The sequence below is a fragment of the Candoia aspera genome, chromosome 3 (genome assembly GCF_035149785.1).
Source record: "Candoia aspera isolate rCanAsp1 chromosome 3, rCanAsp1.hap2, whole genome shotgun sequence".
Classification (NCBI taxonomy): Eukaryota; Metazoa; Chordata; class Lepidosauria; order Squamata; family Boidae; genus Candoia; species Candoia aspera.
This window is the reverse complement of record NC_086155.1, coordinates 58,720,871-58,733,110: the sequence shown is the minus strand read 5'-3', so window position 1 is coordinate 58,733,110 and position 12,240 is coordinate 58,720,871. Positions and strand designations below refer to the sequence as shown.

At 34.7% G+C, this 12,240-nt stretch overlaps 1 protein-coding gene across 7 annotated transcripts in view; it reads right to left on the bottom strand.

Moving 5' to 3' along the window:
* MAST2 (microtubule associated serine/threonine kinase 2) overlaps positions 1–12,240 on the bottom strand; it is a 161,569-nt gene that overhangs the window by 100,991 nt on the left and 48,338 nt on the right. For all 7 annotated transcript variants that reach the window (XM_063297860.1, XM_063297862.1, XM_063297861.1 and 4 more), the window contains exon 4: positions 2,655–2,686. In XM_063297860.1, the coding sequence (XP_063153930.1) occupies positions 2,655–2,686 (32 nt within the window). The remainder of the gene's footprint in view (positions 1–2,654; positions 2,687–12,240) is intronic.

Below are 12,240 nucleotides of genomic sequence, written 5' to 3'. Positions count from 1 at the left end.
TTGCAGATGTTTCATTACCCAACTAGGTAACATTGCCAAGGACTCCACAGTTCAACCCTGAGCTACATATATTCTCTTCTATAAGAAAATTGTTCTTTATATACTGAATGATAGCACATGATTCAGAATACAAATTCTGTAAGATGACTCAAAAACTGTTTCCCCAGAAATATGGGAAAGAAGAATTGTTCTAAAGACAGGACACAAATTTGTTTAATGCTAAACTGGATAGGAAATTAACTTGCTACTTGTGAAGTATCAATTCTATTCATTATTTCTAACTATGACTACATATACGTTAGTATTAGTTTGCATATATTTAAACACTTTTGTATCCCATGGACTTGTGCCCCAAATCTGTCTAGGTCAACAGAACCACCACCACCACAATAAAAAAGAAAATCATATACAATTAACCACCTATGTTTAGAAAGATTGAGAGATAAAGAATATATGTCTGTATTTTCATATACAATTAGTATGAAAATCAATATTTATTAATTTAATTTAATTTTCAGGCTACCCCAATCTTGGGAGAAACAATGTCAACTAGTAATCAAAATGCTACACAGGAGTCTATCACCAACTTTAACCTAAGGGCCAGGGGAACAGCCAGGTCCTGAGGGCTTGTTTAAATAAGCTCAAGTGGGAACCATACAAAACGCAGGAAGAATGTTGTTCCAGAGGGCACCCACTATGAATAATATACCCATTTCTCACCAAGGAAGCAATCTATCACAGAGAAAATATAAGAGATCAAAGGCAAGGCAGTTAATTTGGAATGCATAGCCTCAACTAAATTTGAAAGTCATCACCATCACTAAACGAAAAAGACAGAACTAAAGACAAGGAATAAAGCAGAATATAGAAGTGTAACAGAATCCAAAAACATAAGGAAATCCTATGCAGGAAGATGCAACAGCAGCAAGCAGTATCCAAGTGAATGATTTCTTGGCTGTACAGTTTAGGAAGAATTGCATGACTTGCAAGACATATTGGTTTCTTATTTTTCTTCCATTTATTCACCTAGAAAAGCTATTCTTCCCTCTCCAATTCACTTAACATTTTGAAAACACTAACATAAAGAAAAAACCAGTTACGTAGCCATACCCAATATCTGAACTAAGAATGGTTTCTGGATGGTTCTTTTTTTGTAAAATATATGCTTTTATCACAATTCCAATGGGACTTTTGAAAAAAAGGAGCAAACTGATGAAACACTTTCACGTTTGAATCCAAATGAGTAGTTAAAATTATATCCCGGTTTCTCATCAGTTCAAACTTCAGTTACTGAAATGTTTAGACAAAGGTTCCACGTATGGAAATAGATGGAAATATGATTATGAGCTTCTGTCCTGAAAAGCATTTATGGTAAGGAACTATTTTTTTCCTCCTCTGAGTGATAGCTGCTTGCCTTTTACTAGCACAATTAGTATTTTGCTCTAAATGAATCTGAGGCCTTTTCTCCTGTCAGTTTGGAATTTTCAGGCTAAAAGCAATAACAGACAAATGGGAAAATGGAACATTCCTATCACCATGGTATCCATTAGGAAAAAACTGACAATCACTACAATTATCCATGTACACTCACTTCAGAACCACTTTCTGTTTACTTAAAATACAGCCAGTTTGCACTTTGTAATTCTGAAAACAAAGTATTTAGTACTTATCAACGCAAAAGATATCTTGAGATATACTTGTCTAACTTTGCTGTTAGAAAAGTTTCTTACCGGAATTTAGGTCAGACCTCTGGTTTCACACCATATTCCAATCTTTGTACCCAAACCATGTAATATATCCATTAGCATCCCAGCCCACATCTCTAAGTATCTATTTCATCTATTTAGTATCCTATTTCATAAGATATTTCATATTTCATATTTCATAGGATACTAAATCATCCTAAGAGGGGTAGTCTGAAAATAAGCTAATACTATTACAGCAGTTAGAGGTGATGCTATTAAAGTTGCTAATGAAGATAAGAGAAGTACAAAATCCTGCCGAGTGGTTAGGAAAGACTGAGTAGGTAAGGACATTCAAGAGTTAGCCAAAAATAACATCATGTGAATAGAATGGCGCAAAAGAAACTGTACAGGAATAAGGAGACTGCAGTGGGGAACGTCTCAGTGCCCCAATTCTATGGCCCAACTGCCTTGACATACTTGTGGTAGCAATACTGCTCTTAGCAAAAAGAGATTGCTAATATCCTTCCCTCTTACAAATCCATTAACTTCCTGTACAAAAGATAAAATCAATATTCACATCATGATCTTCAATTGCCATTCTTATTCCAGGACTAGGACTTATTCCAGGACTAAGCAACCATAATGACAGTCAATCCTTAGATCATGAATCTGCATGAAATTCTTGTACTTTTTTCTTCTTTTTAGTGCATATAAAAATGTAAAATAGTGTAATTCTAAATCATAGAATTTTAGAAGTCTGCTTCTGAAATAGAAACTGTTTCTTATTCCAATTCTCCCATTTCCAATTCCACAATATTATAAACAGCTGTGGAGAATGATAAGTGGTAGTATGCAGCAGTATTAATCATATAAGTGACTTGAATAATCCTGAAAAATAAAACAAGACCATAAGGCATAATTTTTAAAATGTTTAATTTGTATTAATATAATAATTTTAAAAATACTCACAAACTTCCTCTTCTAGGGAGACTAAGTTCTTTCTGTGGGGGGAAAAAACAGAAAATCAATAAGATAATTTAGGACAGATTATTAGAGTCACTTGATGAGTGAGTAGCCATTTACGGTGAATGAATTAATAAATAGAAGACAAATGTGTCTAAATACAGCCTTGTAAAAGCATTAGATTTTTCAAAGCATGTAACTACATTGCTCAAACTCTAAATGTAATTCTCGTAAATATTCATTTTATTATCAGGATTTATATACTCCTTTTCATTTGTATAATTTTTGAAGTGATTTACAACTTAAAACAGTACAGCAAGGTAAAAACGAACCATGATGATGAATATTAAGGCCTTCAGTGGCATTTATTTTAATGAGTCTATTTTTTAAAGCAGCTGCATCATTTTTCAGGTTCATGCTTGCTTTAGTGAATAGAGGGGAGTGCTGCATTTATTCTTGCACAAGGTCCAACATACTTCTTACAAATCATTTCCATAGCATGTACAGCCTTAATGTGAAATATGGAATTCAGTATTTTATTATATTTTACATGTAAATGTAATAGTTACCACTAGATGGTATGATTATCCTATTTAGCAGTCGTATAAAAGTATGCAACATAAAGATTAACAGAGTTCTGAAACCAAATCTATTTAAGTTTTAAAAGTTTATTGTGGAAGGAACAATTTCCCTGCTTTTTAATCATTTGAAAAATCTATTAAAACCATACTAATACTCATGCCTGAAGTTTTTTCCCCTCTTTGGCTAGCTTTAATATTTTCCTCAGATTATCTTAGTATAACTTATACAGTAGACTCTCAGTTAACCGGAACTCAAGCAACCAGCACTCTCAAGCAACCAGCACAAAAATCGAACCAGAAAAAAACCAGGACTCTCAAGCAACCAGCAAAAAAAATCTGTATCTCTCTGTTGCCATCTAGTGTATTAGGGTTTAATAGTAACTCTCAAGCAGAAACTACATTTATCCAGCATCTACCAATCCCCATGGGGGCTGGTTAACTGAGAGTCTACTGTACTTTGACCAGTCCAAGAAATCCCATTTGCCATCATGACTAAAAATCTGGATCTTGGCTAGCAAGAATGGTCAAGGAAGGAAGAGCATTTGTAGAACTTAACTCAGTTTGCCAGGAAAAAATGGAATAGATTTTCAGGAAAGATCCCATGATAAATGGGTTCTCCAAAAGTTTATTTCTCTTTCATTTCTGGGAACAGTGAAATCTGATTGTGGAATGATAGCAACATCACATACATTTTCAATCTCTTTCTTGCATTGCTCAGTTTGTTTCTCTTCTTCTCCATGTATAAAACTGCTCCTCCCATAGTACTGTGCTCTCTGCCCAGGGCTGTTTTTCATAGGAACTCTACTGCAGAATCTAAGAAAAGTTTCAACTTCAACCCACAACTTTGATAATGTATTTCTTCCAAAAAAATTTCCACTCAATAAGCTCCTTAGCTAACCAGACAAGCAAGGACAAATGGCTATTCTGAATCTTCCTTGTATTTCGTTCAGTGTTGATCTAGTACCAATCCCATTATTCACTGGCTTCCTTCTCATATTCTCCTTTTCCATGCTAGAAAGAAAAGATCAGCCGACTTGGTTCTCTACAGAATGATTAAGAAACAATGAAAGACTGGATTTAGAAGGAAAGCTGCTTCAGAAGGAAAGAAAAATCTGAAGTGATTTTTTTGCACAAGAAGGAAAGACCATCTCCCTAGTATTGAAAACATGTTGTTTGGCTATGCTGGAACCTGCCAGAAAAGTAGAGAGTTGTTAATTTTCAGAAAGAGACCTTCAGAAGCATGTTGGATTGATCCATCCAAATTCATTTTGTCTGTACTTTTATATTCTATATTTTACTATTTCTTGTTATATATCTTATATCTATACATACTTGTCACTTGATATATATGTGTATTTATATACAGAGTCCCCTTTTCGGGAGAGATGGGTGGTGATAGAAATTTGAAATATAAATAAATAAATATTCACTTACTTTTTAGGTTTATATCATTGTTTTCTGGCCTTATGGCTGTCATAAAGTTTTGTCTATAGCAGTGTTTCTCAACCTCAGCAACTTTAAGATGTGTGGATGCCAACTCCCAGAATTCCCCAGCCAGCATTCTGGCTGGGGAATTTTGGTGTTGAAGTCCACACACCTTAAAGTTGCTGAGGTTGACAAACACTGGTCTATCATGTAGATCCTATACTTACTGGCAGTAGTTTTCAACTGCTTCAAATAATCTCAACCCTATCAAGAGAGACTAGAAACTGAACAGGAACCTTTGTATACAACGCAGTAACAACTGAACTAGGGCCCTTAATACCTTGATTTCCATATTCCACTGGATATTTTGATTATATTCTATAATAATATAATAAGATTGACTAATGGTAAACCCTTAAGTTCAATTTGAAAACTGAACCAAAGTTGATTTATTTCTTATTCAGAAGCTTGAATAACTTTTTAACCTTATCTGTTGAAACTGCAACTGCTGAGGTTTTTGGATTTTGCAGATGGGAGAGTTTTTATTTTGAAATTCTTACTGATACTGGCTACTAAGCCTCTACTGATGATCAGCCTTTAAATACAGTAGCATCAACAGCAAAATAAAAGTGCTGAAAAGATCTTATATCTCTAATAAACTTTCTCCATAGCACAATGATATACAGAAGTCTCAGTGTATTTAAAAAAAGGAAAGGCAATGCTCCAGAAACTATTACTTTTATGCCATTGCAGCATGCAGTATGACTAAGGAAAATAGAATTAATTTATTTCTTATATTTCTTTTACACACACACACACACACACACACACACATGAATGAATGGGAATAAGCAGGAAAATTAGCATGTCAGCCAGGCCAATGAAGCATGCTACAGGAAATCTGAAAGCCATATATTAATGTCATCCTAGCTTATTCATAACTTTCTATTTGAGTACTGCATAGTACACATGAAAGAATTAGAGAATTTTGCAAGCCAAGAGAAAAATCTAATAAAATATACTGTCAAATTGTGGCCACTCTGTTTAACCTAGAATTTACGGAAGCAGTAATTTTGTTCAGTAGAAAAAAAATCTCTTTTTAAACATATTAACTATGCTTAATGTCTTCCCTCACATAAATTTGACATACAAATTAGGAGTAAACATCAAGGCATAGTAGAGACAAGTATCCAGTCTATTTTGTCGAGTATTTTAGCTGTCAATAGAAAGAAGTATTATTTTCATTATTTAAATCCCTATGTCTGCAAGTACATGTCTACATTACAGTTGGTTCTCTTCAGCAGATGACCATCCAATTGGTCCAACTTTCCCAAGTCCGCTTTCCCTTTCTCCCTTCACAAACCCAAATGTTGAGTTTTAGCTATTTAACATTTGATAAACTTATTTGACTAAGCATGTAATAGCTATCACTTCCCTAAACACCCTGGCAGTTTCAGAGTATTTAACCCCTAGATTTCAAATATAAATACTCAATTCCAACCAATTCAAAGCATATTTGATTATCCTTCCATATCTCATATTTACAATGGCAGTATTCATGCATAACAATAACCCATGTTTTTTAAACATTTATATTTATTTATTTATCTGGGCCTAAAGAGTGCTCCAATTCTGAGATCATAAGCAACTACAAATTCACAGAACGATTATCTATTCACAGAAAATACAAAATCATAGTAGGTAGGTTTATACATCATACTAACCAAAATAAACCACATTATAATGTAAAAGCTTGGTCTATATATGAATATTGAGTCTTATCTGCATTATTCCAAGACACTTCCTCCTCCCAATGATCACACAGAATTATCTTTCCCCCTCTTACTGACAGCTGTATTCCCTGTCAACAGAGGATAGGTAGTCTGCCCATACCAATTGCCTAGTTTTACATATACTCCTGTCAGCCCTTCAAGGTAGACCAGGCTAGGAAACCAGAGACAGGCAGGCCAATACTATTTTTAATATAAGGTTATGGTAACAGCATCTTGCAAGTCTGAATGCATTTCCCCCCTCCCTCCCTTTATATGAGAACTAGAAAGGGTTTTCTCAAGTTACAGTTCTGTTCCAGACTCCAGTTTCTTTTATCTGACCATTATCTTGGTAGCTCTTCCTCCTGTTCCTCAAGGTTATTCCTTCTTCCCATTACAACTTCTCAGCACTTTTACCATGCAAGATCGCAAGCTTGAGTCCTATGTCCAGATAAATAACCAGTGCACATACAGAGCTTCAGTGCAATCCCCAATGGAAAAAGAGTCAACATATTTAGTTGCTGCAATCTCCATACGTGTCCCCATGGCAAGCTGAGTAGACTTTAAGATGTGAATACCACAGCAGTATTCTGTAACACTGCTGCATCCTGCTACCCAGACCAAGACAACTTCTCCATTAGTACTCATGGTATTTATGATTGGGAGAGAGCTAGGATAGAGTAGTGAGGTAACTGAAATATTTTATCAATATTGTAAAAAGAACCAAAAAGGGATTGAGCTGAAGTATGTGTCTGCTGCTGTGACAAAGCAGCTAGGAAATTTCTCTGCAATATGTGCCACCCCTCTTTCCTGACAGAACTGAAACACTTCACAACTTGATAAAGAGATATGATCCATGATCCATGATCCATGATCCATGATCCATGATATGGAGTGAGCCACGTGGACACCTTTTCTATGTACTGTATATCTCATGATGTAGGAGATTGTAGTAGCCAGATTATTACCCTGTCATTGGCTGTCTTCATTTCACAAATTTGCGAGGATGCCTGTTATAGCTCTGGTACTAATTGGAAGTTGTCAAGCTGAATCAAGTTATTGTTTCAGGGGAAAGGGATATATTATCTTTTTCAATTTTCCTTTTAATGTTTCTCCCCTTATCTCCTGGACTGAGTAGACATAAGGTGCATTACATATTACATTTACTGCTGAAACAATGGTACAATTGTCACAGCCAGTTGTTGAAAAAGAAACTCTTAAATGGCTAGATGCCTTTCATCTGGCTATTTTTCTGGCATTGTGTACTTCACAAGGCATTTTTAAAAAGAAATCAATAGTGACTTTCTTCCTACATTTATATGATCTAATACATTCTGCCCAAAAATATCTGCCCAGCCATGTAACCACTGTGACGTTTTACACTTTATTGCTTGCAACATATATTTGGTAGAACTAAAACGTAAATGTTCCACAAACACTATTGACAGTAACTTCTAAGCTACTGTTTAATATGCAACCCATAGGATAAAAATAAACAGCAATCCTTCTAAAACTGACTGTCCAAGTAGGTGTTGGCTAACTGAAACATAGCTACCTGATCAAGGTAGCTTTCAAGAAAGCTACTGGAAACTGCAAGAGAATGAACAATGCTCTGGACAAGTATTATTTAAAACTGTATTACACAAAGAAAATACCAAATTCATCTGTGATGTTTAACTGGCCAATGTGCTCAAGTAAACCAGTGTCTTGTGTCTCACAACATTTAAGAGTTCGTGACAAAAAAATTTACATTTCTGTCATTAGCTTTATTGCAACGTAACATTTAGACTTTGGTCTAAATTCTCAACTTTGCAAAAGGAACAAATCTCAGGGTCAAGGCATAAAGCAGTCAAAACTGATAAAGCACTGCTTGGTGGAAGAAAAAAATACAGTGAAGCAAGTATCAATTGGCAGTACCCTAGTAAAACGGTACATAAATTGCCATAAATTCAAGAGCAGCTAAACCAGAATTATTTGATCTAAAGCACAATCTCTCTAGAGTCAAACTCTAATTCTGCCAACTTCATAGACACATTCATGTTATTTTCTTGGCAACAATACATAATTGCTTTGTTACTCCCTTCTGAAATAGATTTTTACTTCTCAGTCTAGCCATAGTATTCCTTGATAGTCTCCCATTCAACTATCAACCAGGGACAACCCTGCTTAGCTTTCAAAGCCAGACAAGGTTAGCCAGCGGCAGCTAATTTATGAGACTTTACTATCTCCTACTGAAGTCAATAAGCATTAAAGTGACTTTGGATGGATTTGTAATTAAACATGTATTTAATCTGTTAAATTATTATGACAAGAAAACTTGATTTTAATAAAGCGGCACTAACAGTTTTATTCTGTATTCTCAAAGTCAGTCAGTGCCTCAAATCTGCAATTGTCCTTGAATATTTAAGCTGCATGTATGGCACTGAATGTAGATCAACATACAAGATCGTTTAATTGCTATGAAACAATTTTTGATCTAAAAATGGAATCACTATCAATTTCAGCATCCTGTGATTGGTTTGCCCTTGGGGCATTTATTTGGTAAACTTACCAATACAAAAGATTTTATAACATCTTTATAATTAGAAAAGTATAACGTTACAATGAAACATATCAGACTTAGTAAATTGAAGATAATTCTTTGAAAAAGCATGTAAGTATAACAACAGAGGAACTCTGGTACACTAGAATCCGTGTGCTTTCATTCTTGTTTATGTGTAAGAATTCCTAAAGGGCCATTAGTGAAACCGCTATTAATATTTTTCAGAAACTCTTAAACAAGCATGCATTTGTCTTGAGTAAAGGATGATTTCCAAGCATGGGCACATATTATGATCAGAAGAATTCTCACTGCTGCTACAGATATAACCAAATTCATAAAGAATTTTGTCTAACTTTCTCTTATCTCCATATGATATAACTAATAACACTGGCTTCTCATTTTAAAAATGCTACAATATTCTTCTAGACAAATAGTGCAATGACTCTGAAAACCTGAGTTCTGGCAAGGTTATAAAGAGAAAGTCCTCCATAAAATTATGAAATATTCCATATGAAATTATGAGACGTTCTACATGTCTCAGCAATAATCTGCTGACAAATATCTACAGCCCCTTACAACTGCATTAGAAAAAAATCACTTAAGTCTGAGGATATTTCAGACTCAAGTATAGTGGGGCTCACTGGTATATATCCCTCCTCCTGCTTTATTCCCGGCTTTTTAATAAGTCCATGAAGCCAATGGAGTACAATGAGATCAGGAAGATAATATACTATACCACTGTAATCTCTCAGATTCTCAGATACCTTTTGCAGATCTTACCATGTAGCAGTTGAATGACAATTGCCAAATCTGAGTTTTTCAGCTTTGTTTTTCTTAGGGGAAACTAGATGTGATGGGCTCATCTTTCAGGTCTCTTTTGTTCAATTGTTCTTTCAAGTAGCTAAAGGAAAAGGCTTGATATAGTTAAGGTACAGGAATGAGGAAAGAGAATACCTCTTTACTCAACATTCTCTTTACTATCTAAGTAATACCTCTATCTCATTTTATCTGTGGAGCAGACATATGAAAAAAAGCATCTTTAATTCTGAATCTGATTAAAATACCTAATGTCTTTTTTTCTTCCTTAGCACTGTTCATCATTCTTAGTAACTTTCCACTATTCTCAAATATGTTCTATCTATGCATAGATGAATATCTTCTTACTCAGTCCAGTAATAATTGAACCTGCTCGTTTTCTTTCTGAATAGTTGAAATATCTTGACCAGATTTTGATCAATTTTTAAGTATCCAATTTGAATTCTTGAGTCAATTAATATGCATTTCCTCCTCCATTCCTTCACTCTCTTCCCCCAGGGAGAAAAATCTCTGATTTAGGAAAAGTGGATAAACAAGCAGAAGCAGCTAGGAAAAGTAGCTACAGCTGGGAATTACAGCATTTGTATTCAAGTCCTACAGAGTGTTTGCACAATCTTTCCCAGACTATGAAGAGCTTTCATTTTTACTAGAGAGCTGAAAACATCTGCAGCTAATTCCATCTGCAAATGCTGAAGTCAAGTATAAAATCCAATTCAAATCAAAATAAATTGCTAATCTGAGACCAAATGGTTCTTTGAATTGTAATTCCTTCTCTCCTTCCCCTGTTCAATGACAGTATTAAAGCCTGGAGTGATCATTCAGATATTTTATAGATCCCCAACTCTTCTCTCACCCCCACTTTATTTCATTCATCCAGTTATATTGCATTTTAGACTTATTTTTCCCCTTTACACAGAAAATGGGACTATTAAATGATCTTCACACAAAACCAAGTAAAACATTCATGAGCAGATTTATATAGAAAATCCAATGCATACAATTTTGAAGAAAAAGTAAGATTGTGCTGAGGTAAAAAAGCACATTAATAAGGCCACAAACCATAATAAATGGTATGACTAATCAAAAATTTGTAATACTGTTTTGTAAATTATACAGATCCTGAATCTAAAAACTAAAATGTCAATTGGTCCATTTATGCTAGGCCAAACTTAGTGATCACTTTACTGGCTGTAATAAAAGATTTAGGTTTGCACTTCACATTGCTCAAGGGAAAAGAAGGAACATTTATCTCAGAAAAGCAGAGCTTCCTGTTTTTATTGGGTGATACTGAAAAATTATCCCAAGTCTCGGTGAAATACACAGCTAAACCTCATACTAGGCAACAAAAGAAATAGTGTTTGGGAATATTCTTTGTTTTTAAATGTTTTAATTACTGTAAGCCATCCAGGGTCATTGGGAGTTGGCAGCATATAAATTTTATTATTATTATTATTACTATTATTATTATTATTGTCTGGAGAATGAAAACATTGGTTGCTTGGTTGGTTGGTTTTCATCAGCTACCAAGAAGTGTGCTACAGAGCAGGTCACTTTCACCTGTGAAGATTCCTGCTACAGTTGCTGGTGAAACATCAGGATATCAGATAATCAGACCATAGCCTCATCACCACTCAATTTGTGAGAGCATTTGTTAAAAACAAAACAGGCAGCTCAATCTACCTCACAGAATGTTCTGTTGAAGAAACAAGCTACCTCTAAGAAAATGTACATGTTATTAACACATATCTGCTGAGAAACAAACTCTATCAAGGATAATCCTTCCAGATAATTCCTTGCTTGTATAAATTACAATTTTCTCCTTCATGGTTGGACGAAAACACAAGGAGATTGGCTCTCTTTGACTTGATCATAAATAATAGGGATGACTTAGAAATTTGAAGTCAAATGAACCATGCAATGCTGGAGTATCTTATATTAAGGAAACTAAAGTTCATTGTTACCATTTTCTATACCTCCTCATCTTGAGTACTGCAACCATTTCCAGGAATCACATTTTAAAAAGGATTCAGATTATCTACAGTAGGTGCAGAGATGACGACTGGGGACTGAAAATTAAGGAAATTGGACACATTGACCTTTGACAAACTAAATTTGTATATGGATGTGACAGCACTTTTCAAGTAATTGAAGGACTATCATAACACAGAGAAGATCTAAAAAAAGAGCACATGGAATAATAGTTGTAAATTCCAGGAAGACAGTTTCCAATTGAGTCTTATGAAAAACTTAGAAAAGTCAAGCAGGAAGAGCAGTTAAATACAGGAAATTTATTTATCAAAATTATCAAAAGAGGTGGTAAGTTCACCTTTATTGGATGTGGCCAGGCAGGAGATGGACAGCCATCTATTGGATATGCTTTAAACTGCATTTCTGCACTTAGCAGGGGTTTGACTCAATGGCCTACTGGCTTCTTTGAATCTTATGATTCTAAGTACAAT